The sequence below is a fragment of the Bombina bombina genome, chromosome 3, assembly GCF_027579735.1.
Source record: "Bombina bombina isolate aBomBom1 chromosome 3, aBomBom1.pri, whole genome shotgun sequence".
Taxonomy (NCBI): domain Eukaryota; kingdom Metazoa; phylum Chordata; class Amphibia; order Anura; family Bombinatoridae; genus Bombina; species Bombina bombina.
In genome coordinates, this window is record NC_069501.1 from 1,187,235,480 (window position 1) to 1,187,249,540 (window position 14,061).

Genomic DNA, 14,061 nt, shown 5'->3' on the forward strand with positions numbered 1-14,061 from the left:
TATAATCTTTAACGTCCAGGGATCCTGCACATCTCTTGCCCAAGCTTGGGCAAAGAGAGAAAGTCTGCCCCCCACTAAATCCGTCTCTGGATAGGGGGCCCTGACTTCATGCTGTCTTAGGGGCGGGAGTAGGCTTTCTGGCCTGCTTGCCCTTGTTCCATGACTGGTTGCCTTTCCAACCTTGTCTGTAACGAGCAGTAGTTCCTTCCTGTTTTGGAGCGGAGGAAGTCGATGCTGCTCCTGCCTTGAAGTTATGAAAGGCACGAAAATTAGACTGTTTGGCCTTTGGTTTGGCCCTGTCCTGAGGAAGGGCGTGGCCCTTACCTCCCGTAATGTCAGCAATAATTTCCTTCAAGCCGGGCCCGAATAAGGTCTGCCCTTTGAAAGGAATGTTAAGTAGTTTAGACTTGGAAGTTACATCCGCTGACCAGGATTTAAGCCAGAGCGCTCTGCGCGCCTGTATGGCGAATCCGGAATTTTTAGCCATAAGTTTGGTTAGATGTACTACGGCATCTGAAACAAACGCATTAGCTTGCTTAAGGGTTCTAACTTTGCTCAAGGCCTCATCCAATGGCTCTGTGCGAATCGCCTCTTCCAGAGACTCAAACCAGAATGCCGCTGCAGCCGTGACAGGCGCAATGCATGCAAGAGGCTGCAATATAAAACCCTGTTGAACAAACATTTTCTTAAGATAACCCTCTAGATTTTTTATCCATTGGATCTGAGAAAGCACAGCTATCCTCCACCGGGATAGTGGTACGCTTGGCTAACGTAGAAACTGCTCCCTCCACCTTAGGGACCGTCTGCCATAAGTCTCGTGTGGTGGCGTCTATAGGGAACATTTTTCTAAATATCGGGGGAGGGGAAAAAGGCACACCGGGTCTATCCCACTCCTTACTGATAATTTCTGTAAGTCTTTTTGGTATAGGAAAAACGTCAGTACACACCGGTACCGCATAGTATCTATCCAACCTACACAATTTCTCTGGAATTGCCACCGTGTCGCAATCATTCAGAGCCGCTAATACCTCCCCTAGTAACACACGGAGGTTCTCAAGCTTAAATTTAAAATTTCTGAATCCGGTCTCCCCGAATCAGAACCGTCACCGACAGAATGAAGCTCACCGTCCTCATGTTCTGCAAGTTGTGACGCAGTATCAGACATGGCTCTCGTGTCATCAGCGCGCTCTGTCCTTAACCCAGAGCTATCGCGTTTGCCCCTTAATTCGGGCATATTATATAATACTTCTTTCATAACATTAGCCATATCATGTAAAGTGATTTGTAAGGGCCTAGATGTACTAGGTGTCTCAATCCTACGCATCTCCCGAGCGGGAGACGCAGGGACTGACACGTGAGGAGAGTTAGGCGGCATAACTTCCCCCTCGTTGTCTGGTGATAGCTTCTTTATCGGTACAGATTGACTTTTATTCAAAGCAATATCAATACAATTGGTACACATCGTTCTATTGGGCTCCACATTGGCTTTTGAACATGATGAACAAACAGTTTCCTCTGAATCAGACATGTTTAAAACAGACTTAGCAATGAAAACTAACAAGCTTGGAAATCACTTTCAATAAGTTTTACAAGCAATATAAAAAACGCTGCAGCACTTCAAAAATACAGATATAATTAAACAATTCTTAACAAGAAGTGTACTATTAGCAGAGGATTGCACCCATTAGCAAAAGGATGATTAACCCCTCGATACCCAAACGGATAAAACAGATATCAATTAAGATTTAACGCTTTTAATCACAGTCAGCACACTGTCACAGATCTGCTGTGACTGATTACCTCCCTCACAAATGAAATTTGCAGACCCCTGAGCTCTCTAGAGACGTCCTGGATCAAGGAGGAAGAAGCAGAAAGACTGTGCAATAATTTTAACTGCGCAACAAGGCGCTAAAACAAGGGCCCTCCCACTCCAATCACAACAGTGGGAGCCCTGATATAACGGTTTCCATGCAGGAAAATATGTTAGCCATGTGGAAAAAATCATGCCCAAAGCGATATATCACCAAAGTACCTCACAAAAAACGAATAACATGCCAGAAAACGTTTTATTAAAAAACAACATTTCTCAATGTCATGCAAAGCTATCACTAAGCCTGCTACCAGTCGCTACCACTGCAGAGAAGGCTTAAGTATTATTTCAGTGTTAACAGTATTTTCTCAGTCAAATTCTAGTCCCTAGAATATAACTCGACATACATTTATCAGCCTGATACCAGTTGTTACTACTGCATTTAAGGCTGTACTTACATCATACGGTAACAGCAGTATTTTCGTAGTCAATTCCATTCCCAGAAAATAAAGTACCGCACATACCTCATTTGCGGAGGACCCCGCATGCTATTCCCAGTCTGAAGTTACCCCACTCCTCAGAATGTCGAGAACAGCCAGTGGATCTTAGTTACGTCATAGATAAAAAAAACGCAGGCAGTTTCTTCTTCCAAATACTGCCTGAGATAAAAAAACAGCACACTCCGGTGCCATTTAAAATAACAAACTTTTGATTGAAGAATAGTTAAGTAAAAACTCCAGCTCCTCTCGCGACCTCCTTCTTTGTTGAGGGTTGCAAGAGAATGACTGGATATGACATGTGAGGGGAGGAGCTATATAGCAGCTCTGCTTGGGTGATCCTCTTGCAACTTCCTGTTGGGAAGGAGAATATATCCCATAAGTAATGGATGACCCGTGGACTGAACACACTTAACAAGAGAAAGTAGTACTATCTTCCTTAGGAATAGTAGTACGCTAAGCAATAGTAGAGATAGCCCCATCAACTTTGAGGATCTTTTCCCTAAACTCCAATGTAACTGCTGGCAAAGGATACAATTCTTTTTTAAAATACCTTTAAAGAAGGAATAAAAGTACCACTAGGCCTATTCCATTCCTTAGAAATCATATCAGAAATAGCATCAGGAACTGGAAAAACCTCTGGAATAACCACAGGAGGTTTTTATAAACAGAATATAAACGTTTACTAGTTTTAATATCAAGAGGACTAGTCTCCTCAATATCCAATATAATCAACACTCCTTTAACAAAGAACGAATGTACTCTATTTTAAATAAATAAGTAGATTAGTCAGTGTCAATATCTGAGGAAGGATCTTCTGAATCAGATAGATCCTCATCAGAGGAGGATAATTCAGTATGTTGACAGTCATTTGAAATTTCATCAACTTTATGAGAAGTTTTAAAAGACCTTTACATTTATTAGAAGGCAGGATGGCAGACAAAGCCTTCTGAATAGAATCAGCAATAAATTCTTTTAAATTCACAGGTATATCTTGCACATTAGATGTTAAAGAAACAGCAACAGGCAAAAACTGATGGACACATTCTCTGCATGTAAAAGTGTATCGTGACAACTTATTACAAACCACAGCTGGAGATATAATCTCCACAAGATTACAACAAATGTACTAAGCTTTGGTAGAACTGTTATCAGTCAGCAGGGTTCCAACAGTGATTTCTGAGACAGGATCAAATTGAGACATCTTGCAAATGTAAGAGAAAAAAACAACATATAAAGCAAAATTATCAATTTCCTTATATGGCAGTTTCAGGAATGGGAAAAAATGCCGCATCGTCTTCTGATAGAGAAAAAAGGCAAGTGGCATATAGGAATGGGGTTTAAAATAATGAAAATATTTTTTTTGGCGCTAACAACATCCGGAAATGACACACTCGCGTCATTGAAGACGCAACCTTGTGAAAGAACTCGGCGTCGACAAAGACGCCGGAAATGACGAATTTGCGTCATCAAATGTAACTTCGCAGAAAAAAAATCTCACGCCAAAAATGACGCAATATACTTTGGCATTTGGCACCCTCGCGAGCCTAATTCTGGCCGCGAATTTAAAATGACAATCAATTGAAAAAAAAGACTATACCCCAGGTAAGAAATACATTTTCCTAAAAAATGCATTTCCCAGATATGAAACGGACAGTCTGCAAAAGGAAATATACTGAAACCTGAATCATGGCAAATATAAGTACAATACATATATTTAGAACTTTATATAAATACATAAAGTGCCAAACCATAGCTGAGAGTGTCTTAAGTAATGAAAACATACTTACCAAAAGTCACCCATCCACATATAGCAGATAGCCAAACCAGTACTGAAACGGTTATCAGTAGAGGTAATGGAATATGAGAGTATATCGTCGATCTGAAAAGGGAGGTAGGAGATGAATCTCTACGACCGATAACAGAGAACCTATGAAATAGATCCCCGTGAGGAAAACCATTGCATTCAAATAGGTGATACTCCCTTCACATCCCTCTGACATTCACTGTACTCTGAGAGGAATCGGGCTTCAAAATGCTGAGAAGCGCATATCAACGTAGAAATCTTAGCACAAACTTACTTCACCACCTCCATAGGAGGCAAAGTTTGTAAAACTGAATTGTGGGTGTGGTGAGGGGTGTATTTATAGGCATTTTGAGGTTTGGGAAACTTTGCCTCTCCTGGTAGGATTGTATATCCCATACGTCACTAGCTCATGGACTCTTGCCAATTACATGAAAGAAACGTAATTTGAAAGGGCCTTAATAGTCAAAATATTACATGCTCTAATTTGTTAGAGCATGTCATTTTATGACTAGCGACCCTGCACTACTGTGTGTTTAACCCCCCACAAAGGGTTTAAACACACAATAGAAGTACCACTCAGGAACCACATAGTATTGCTGGTCCAAAGTAGAAACCACCACTGATCCAATCAGGAGCGCTAGTCGTACAACTCATCTGTGTATTGGGCCCCAAGTGGTACTTGTGTCTGTTTAACTCATTTGTGGGAGAGAACACACAGTAGTGTAGGGTCGACAGTCTTAAAGTGACATACTCTAAAACATTAGAGCATGTCATTTTTCAACTATTATGGCCCTTTAAAAATGAAGTTTTTTATACCAAAGCCAGACATCTAATATCAGTTATTAGTATAATAGGAAGATATAGTGAAATGTTTCATTAGCTTCAGCAAAATTATAAGATTACCACTAATCGGTTAAAAACAGAGAAATGTATCTTAACCCCTTGCGCCAATCAGACTTAGGTACTACATCACACAGTACTTTGCCCAGTGTACTGTGTTGGCGTAGTACCTATATCCAGCAGTGGCACATACTGCCTTACACTGCATAAGACCAGACTGTCTGCCAGTACCTAAGATGGTGATGACCAATTGTGAGGGGGGGGGGGGGGAACCAGGAAGGGATCAGGGGGTGGGAGGTGTCAGGTGAGAGGGTAATCCCTACACCGCAGCATAAATTAACCTTAGAAGCTGATTAACCCCTTCACTGCCAGAAATGTAAAGAGAGTGGTGCACAGCTGCAATTAGCAGTCCTGTAATTGCCAAAACAAGGGCAAAGCCCTGCATGATTGCGGTTTCTGAACGATGGGGACCCCATAGAAGCTTTTACAACCATTCATCTTAAGACTGCAGTAGTTGTGTGTAAATCATTTTAGTGAGAAACCCAAAGTTTTTTGATTTTTGATATAATTGTATTTGGCAGCCAAAAAGTAGCATGAAATACCAAAATGGGCCTAGATCTTTACCTTGGGTTGCCTTCTTTAACCATTTGTATAGTTTTCATAAGTAAATAAAAATAAATAAAAACAAAGACTGTATTTCAGTTTAATTGGGTGATAGGAAAAATGAAAAAAATTCTCCAGTACTTAGGGCAAGATTTTCTCTGAAAAAGGGGATAAGGGCAAAGAAACAATTTAAAAAGAAAATGCTCTAATGCGTAAGGATTTTATTATTGCACTATCATTTGCATATAACTGTTTTTGGAAAAGTAAGCTTCAGAGCAGTAATGCACCACTGGGAGCTAGCTGAACATATTTGGTGAGCCAATGACAAGAGGCGTCTGTGCATATCCACCAATTACCAGCTAGCTCTCAGTAATGCACTAATGATCTTGAGCCTATCTAGTTATACTTTTCAACAAAAAATAGAAAAAGAACAAAGTCTATTGAAGAGGTTCTTAAAATTGCATGCACTATCTGAATCATAAATGTTTTAATTTTGACTTTCATCTCCCTTCTTGGAAAGTGTTTGCAAAGCCCCCTGTGATACCCTGCTTTGTATCCGTACCTCTCTAATCAGCTGGTGCAAGTTGTGTTCCAGAACATAAAGATGATCTTCTGCACTTGGTTTTTCAGAAGACGCCTTAAGAGATTTTTTGTCATTTGACGAGTGACAGAAGGAAATAGACAACTGTAACCCTGTTTATAGAGAAAGAAAACAATAAATACCTTTAGTCCCCGTTTGTTCTGGCAACACTGATTTACTGGAACACAGCAATATGCAGAAATTGAAAAAAATTAAAATACATTATAAGTATACAACATATAAAGCTTCCATTAATATTAACTAAAATGTGACCTATTATGGCTAAATCAGTCTCTTGCTTTTATGAAAAGAAAACAAAAAGGAGACGGACATTTGTTGAATGGTGGATTTTAACATTTAGGAGCCAACAAGATTGAGGAGTCAGTTGCGTACAATTTTCAGAAAGCAGTTGTGGTGTTTTTTTTGTTGTTGTTTTTTTTTTTTTTAACAACAATAAAAGTACAATAATCAAAAAGTTAGCAGCCAGAACTAAAATGTGTGGTTCTTGGAATTCATAGACCATGTAGGAGAGTCACATTACTATCTAATAAACAAACAAATCATGCAAAATACACCCCTTCTTCCCCAACCTTCCCAACTCTTCCTGTAAGATGATCTTACCTATGTCCTATTTGTCGTCATTTACTATATGGAGACTGACACACTGGGTTTAAGTGTAATACAGTTTGCCAAATAAGGTTTTGACAACAATACTAGATCTGGATAATACCTTTTGGCTGTTACAAATACCGCTATTTAAAATAATTCACTAACTCCTACACAAACATATTTTTTAGCTTCTCAATAATTGTGGGGACTACTATATTTCAAGGGAATTTGTCATCTCATGTGCTAAATATATTGAGCATATTAAAACTTAAAGGGAAAGTCAACACAAAAATTGTTATTGTTTAAAAAAGATAGATAATGACTTTACTACCTATTCCCCAAGCTTTGCACAACCAACATTGTAATATTAATATACTTTATAACATGTAAAACTCTAAATTTCTGCTTGTTTCTAAGTCCCTAAAGACAGCCCCATGATCACATGCTTTTGTATTTGCTTTACACAACAGGGGAAGCTAGTTCATATGAGCCATATCGATAACGTGATGACGCCCCGTGGATTCTAACAACACAGCACTAATTGGCTTAAATGCAAGTCAATCAATATCAGGGGGCCATCAGAAGATGCTTAGAAACAAGGTAATCACAGAGATAAAAACAGAATTTATGCTTACCTGATAAATTACTTTCTCCAACGGTGTGTCCGGTCCACGGCGTCATCTATAACTTGTGGGAATATTCTCCTCCCCAACAGGAAATGGCAAAGAGCACAGCAAAAGCTGTCCATATAGTCCCTCCCAGGCTCCGCCCCCCAGTCATTCGACCGACGGACAGGAGAAAAAAAGGAGAAACTATAGGGTGCCGTGGTGACTGTAGTTAAAGAAAGAAATTTATCAAACCTGATTAAAAAACCAGGGCGGGCCGTGGAGAAAGTAATTTATCAGGTAAGCATAAATTCTGTTTTCTCCAACATTGGTGTGTCCGGTCCACGGCGTCATCCATAACTTATGGGAACAAATACCAAAGCTTTAGGACACGGATGAAGGGAGGGAGCCAATCAGGTTACCTAAACAGAAGGCACCACGGCTTGCAAAACCTTTCTCCCAAAAATAGCCTCCGAAGAAGCAAAAGTATCAAATTTGTAGAATTTGGCAAAAGTGTGCAGAGAAGACCAAGTTGCTGCCTTACATATCTGATCAACAGAAGCCTCGTTCTTGAAGGCCCATGAGGAAGCCACAGCCCTAGTAGAGTGAGCTGTGATTCGTTCAGGAGGCTGCCGTCCGGCAGTCTCGTAAGCCAATCGGATGATGCTTTTCAACCAAAAGGAAAGAGAGGTAGCAGTAGCTTTTTGACCTCTCCTCTTGCCAGAATAAACGACAAACAGAGAAGACGTTTGTCTGAAATCCTTTGTTGCTTCTAAATAGAACTTTAAAGCACGAACTACATCTAAATTGTGTAACAAACGTTCCTTCTTCGAAACTGGATTCGGGCACAAAGAAGGAACAACTATTTCCTGGTTAATATTCTTGTTGGAAACAACTTTTGGAAGGAAACCAGGTTTAGTACGTAAAACAACCTTATCTGAATGAAACACCAGATAGGGCGGATTACACTGCAGAGCAGATAATTCAGAAACTCTTCTCGCAGAAGAAATAGCAACCAAAAACAGAACTTTCCAAGATAACAACTTGATATCTATGGAGTGTAAGGGTTCAAACGGAACCCCTTGAAGAACTGAAAGAACTAAATTTAGACTCCAGGGAGGAGTCAAAGGTCTGTAAACAGGCTTGATCCTGACTAAAGCCTGAACAAAAGCTTGAACATCTGGCACAGCTGCCAGTCGTTTGTGTAACAAGACAGATAAAGCAGAAATCTGTCCTTTTAGAGAACTCGCTGATAATCCCTTATCCAAACCTTCTTGGAGAAAGGAAAGGATCCTAGGAATTTTAATCTTACTCCATGAGAATCCCTTGGATTCACACCAACAGATATATGTTTTCCATATTTTATGGCAAATCTTTCTAGTCACAGGTTTTCTGGCTTGTACCAGAGTATCTATCACAGAATCCGAAAACCCACGCTTAGATAACATCAAGCGTTCAATTTCCAAGCCGTCAGCTGTTTACCCTTGTTCCAGCCTTGCATCGGTTTCCAAGCTGGTTTGGTCTGGGAAGCATTACCCTCTTGTCTAGAGGCTGCAGAGTTGGAGGCCGGTCCGTTCCTGAAATTGCGAAAGGAACGAAAATTAGACTTATTCTTAGCCTTGAAAGGCCTATCTTGTGGGAGGGCATGGCCCTTACCCCCAGTGATATCTGAAATAATCTCTTTCAATTTTGGCCCAAAGAGGGTCTTACCTTTGAAAGGGATATTAAGCAATTTTGTCTTGGAAGATACATCCGCTGACCAAGACTTTAGCCAGAGTGCTCTGCGCGGCACAATTGCAAACCCTGAATTTTTCGCCGCTAATCTAGCTAACTGCAAAGTGGCATCTAAAATAAAGGAATTAGCTAACTTAAGTGCGTGAGCCCTGTCCATAACCTCCTCATACGGAGTCTCTCTACTGAGCGACTTTTCTAGTTCTTCGAACCAGAACCACGCTGCTGTAGTGACAGGAATAATACACGAAATAGGTTGAAGGAGGTAACCTTGCTGTACAAAAATCTTTTTAAGCAAACCCTCCAATTTTTTATCCATAGGATCTTTGAAAGCACAATTGTCCTCAATAGGAATGGTCGTGCGTTTGGCTAGTGTAGAAACTGCCCCCTCGACCTTAGGGACTGTTTGCCATAAGTCCTTTCTGGGGTCGACCATAGGAAATAATTTCTTAAATATAGGAGGAGGGACAAAAGGTATGCAAGGCTTCTCCCACTCACTATGTCCGCCACCCGCTTGGGTATTGGAAAAGCGTCGGGGTGCACCGGGACCTCTAGGAACTTGTCCATCTTGCACAATTTTTCTGGGATGACCAAGTTGTCACAATCATCCAGAGTAGATAGAACCTCCTTAAGCAGTGCGCGGAGATGCTCCAATTTAAATTTAAATGTCACAACATCAGGTTCTGCCTGCTGAGAAATTCTTCCTGAATCAGAAATTTCCCCATCTGACAAAACCTCCCTCATAGCCACTTCAGATTGGTGTGAGGGTATGACAGAGCAATTATCATCAGCGCCCTCCTGCTCTACAGTGTTTAAAACAGAGCAATCGCGCTTTCTCTGAAATGCAGGCATTTTGGATAAAATATTTGCTATGGAGTTATCCATTACTGCTGTCAATTGTTGCATAGTAACAAGCATTGGCGCGCTAGAAGTACTAGGGGTCTCCTGCGTGGGCAAAACTGGTGTAGACACAGAAGGAGATGATGTAGAACTATGTCTACTCCCTTCATCTGATGAATCATCTTGGGCAACTTTACTATCTGTGGCAGTACTGTCCTTACTTTGTTTGGACGCTATGGCACAATTATCACACATATTTGAAGGGGGAGACACTTTGGCTTCCATACACACAGAACATAGTCTATCTGAAGGCACAGACATGTTAAACAGGCTTAAACTTGTCAATAAAGTACAAAAACCGTTTCTGTCTCTTTAAATTTTAAACAGGGCACACTTTATTACTGAATATGTGAAAAACTATGAAGGAATTGTTCAAATTTAACCAAATTTTCACCACAGTGTCTTAAAGCATTCAAAACATTGCACCCCAAATTTCAGGCTGTTAACCCTTAAAATGTGGAAATCAGAGCCTTTTACAGTTTTAACCCCCTTACAGTCCCAGCCCCAGCCTTTGCTGCGACTTCACCAAACCCAGGGGAGTATACGATACCAAATGAAGCCTTCTAGGAACCTTTTCAACTAATTCCAGACCCACACACATGCAGCTGCATGTATTGCTCTCAAAAGTAACTGCGCAGTAATGGCGCGAAAATGAGGCTCTGCCTACTACAGAGAAGGCCCTTCCTGACTGAGGTGTCTAAACCAGTGCCTGACGTAAAAAAACGTTCCCCAAAGTTATAAAGTGTGAATTTCAACATCAAACTGTATAAAATGCCTAAATAAAGCAATCGATCTAGCCCATAAAAGTGTCTACCATTTTTATAGCCCATATTAAGCCCTTTATTCTGTTTGAGACTAAGAAAATGGCTTACCGATCCCCATGAGGGGAAAAATGACAGCCTTCCAGCATTACACAGTCTTGTTAGAAATATGGCTGGTCATACCTTAAGCAGAAAAGTCTGCCAACTGCTCCCCCCAACTGAAGTTATCTCATCTCAACAGTCCTGTGAGGGAACAGCAATCGATTTTAGTTACTGCTGCTAAAATCATACTCCTCTCACAAACAGAACTCTTCATCTTTTTCTGTTTCAGAGCAAATAGTACATACCAGCACTATTTTAAAATAACAAACTCTTGATAGTAGAATAAAAACTACAACTAAACACCACATACTCTTCACCATCTCCATGGAGATGCTACTTGTTCAGAGCGGCAAAGAGAATGACTGGGGGGGCGGAGCCTGGGAGGGACTATATGGACAGCTTTTGCTGTGCTCTTTGCCATTTCCTGTTGGGGAGGAGAATATTCCCACAAGTTATGGATGACGCCGTGGACCGGACACACCAATGTTGGAGAAAAGTGTATAAAAGTGACAGTCTATCTTTTTAAACAATACCAATTTTTTGTATAGACAATGCCTTTATTACCCATTCCCCAGCTTTGCACAACCAATATTGTTATACTAATATACTTTATAACATTTAAACCTCTAAATTTCTGCCTGTTTCAAATGCTCTATGTACAGCCTCTTATCACATGCTTTTTTATGTGCTTTTCACAACAGGAGGCTGCTAGTTCGTGTGGGCCATATAGATAACAATGTGTTCACGCCCAGGAAGTTATTTAAGAGTTAGCACAAAAGAGTACTAAATGCAACTCGATAGATAATAAATAAAAAAAGTCATGTGATCAGGGGGCTGTCAGAAGATGCTTAGATACAAGGTAATCACAGAGGTAAAAAACATAATTTATGTAAGAATTTACCTGATAAATTCATTTCTTTCATATTGGCAAGAGTCCATGAGCTAGTGACATATGGGATATACAATCCTACCAGGAGGGGCAAAGTTTCCCAAACCTCAAAATGCCTATAAATACACCCCTCACCACACCCACAATTCAGTTTAACGAATAGCTAAGCAGTGGGGTGATAAAGAAATGAGTAGAAAGCATCAACAAAGGAAATTTGGAAATAATTGTGCTTTATACAAAAAAATCATAACCACCATAAAAAGGGTGGGCCTCATGGACTCTTGCCAATATGAAAGAAATGAATTTATCAGGTAAATTCTTACATAAATTATGTTTTCTTTCATGTAATTGGCAAGAGTCCATGAGCTAGTGACATATGGGATATCAATACCCAAGATGTGGAGTCTTCCACTCAAGAGACACTAGAGAGGGAGGGAATAAAATAAAAACAGCCATATTCCGCTGAGAAAATAATCCACAACCCAAAAATAAGTTATTTTCACTTTTGAAAGAAAAAAACTTAAATCAAAAAGCAGAAGAATCAAACTGAAACAGCTGCCTGAAGAACTTTTCTACCAAAAACTGCTTCCGAAGAATCAAATACATCAAAATGGTAGAATTTAGTAAATGTATGCAAAGAGGACCAAGTGGCTGCTTTGCAAATCTGATCAACTGAAGCTTCATTCTTAAAAGCCCATGAAGTAGAGACTGATCTAGTAGAATGAGCTGAAATTCTCTGAGGCGGGGTTTGACCCGACTCCAAATAAGCTTGATGAATCAAAAGTTTCAACCAAGAAGCCAAGGAAATAGCAGAAGCTTTCTGACCTTTCCTAGGACCAGAAAATAAAAAAAATAGACTAGAAGTCTTCCTGAAATTTTTAGTAGCTTCCACATAATATTTCAAAGCTCTTACCACATCCAAAGAATGTAAGGATTTCTCCAAAGAATTCTTAGGATTAGGACATAAAGAAGGGACAACAATTTCTCTACTAATAGTTAGAATTCACAACCTTAGGTAAAAATTGAAAAGAAGTCCGCAAAACTGCTTTATCCTGATGAAAAATCAGAAAAGGAGACTCACAAGAAAGAGCAGATAGCTCAGAAACTCTTCTAGCAGAAGAGATAGCCAAAAGGAACAACACTTTCCAAGAAAGTAGTTTAATGTCCAAAGAATGCATAGGTTCAAATGGAGGAGCCTGTAAAGCCCTCAGAACCAAATTAAGACTCCAAGGAGGAGAAATTGACTTAATGACAGGCTTAATACGAACTAAAGCCTGTACAAAACAGTGTATATCAGGAAGTATAGCAATTTTTCTGTGAAATAAAACAGAAAGAGCGGAGATTTGTCCTTTCAAGGAACTTGCAGACAAACCCTTATCTAAACCATCCTGAAGAAACTGCAAAATTCTAGGAATTCTAAAAGAATGCCAGGAGAAATTATGAGAAGAACACCATGAAATGTAAGTCTTCCAAACTCTATAATAAATCTTTCTAGAGACAGATTTACGAGCTTGTAACATAGTATTAATCACTGAATCAGAGAAACCTCTATGACTTAGAACTAAGCGTTCAATTTCCATACCTTCAAATTTAATGATTTGAGATCCTGATGGAAAAACGGACCTTGAGATAGTAGGTCCGGCCGTAACGGAAGTGGCCAAGGCGGGCAACTGGACATCCGAACTAGATCCGCATACCAAAACCTGTGTGGCCATGCTGGAGCCACCAGCAACACAAAAGACTGTTCCATGATGATTTTGGAAATCACTCTTGGAAGAAGAACTAGAGGCGGGAAGATGTAAGCAGGTTGATAACACCAAGGAAGTGTCAGCGCATCCACTGCTTCCGCCTGAACATCCCTGGACCTGGACAGGTATCTGGGAAGTTTCTTGTTCAGATGAGAGGCCATGAGATCTATCTCTGGAAGACCCCACATCTAAACAATCTGAGAAAACACATCTGGATGGAGAGACCACTCCCCTGGATGTAAAGTCTGGCGGCTGAGATAATCCGCCTCCCAATTGTCTACACCTGGGATATGCACCGCAGAGATTAGACAGGAGCTGGATTCCGCCCAAGCAAGTATCCGAGATACTTCTTTCATAGCTTGGGGACTGTGAGTCCCACCCTGATGATTGACATAAGCCACAGTTGTGATATTGTCTGTCTGAAAACAAATGAACGGTTCTCTCTTTAGTAGAAGCCAGAACTGAAGAGCCCTGAGAATTGCACGGAGTTCTAAAATATTTATTGGTAATCTCGCCTCTTGAGATTTCCAAACCCCTTGTGCCGTCAGAGAACCCCAAACAGCTCCCCAACCTGAAAGA

The 14,061-nt window shown here is 40.4% G+C and overlaps 1 protein-coding gene across 1 annotated transcript in view; it reads right to left on the reverse strand.

The window, feature by feature from the left end:
* The window catches only part of MED17 (mediator complex subunit 17), a 140,602-nt gene that overhangs the window by 74,038 nt on the left and 52,503 nt on the right, over positions 1-14,061 (reverse strand). Inside the window, exon 7 of the mRNA XM_053708620.1 lies at positions 6,120-6,250. Within this exon, the coding sequence (XP_053564595.1) occupies positions 6,120-6,250 (131 nt within the window). The remainder of the gene's footprint in view (positions 1-6,119; positions 6,251-14,061) is intronic.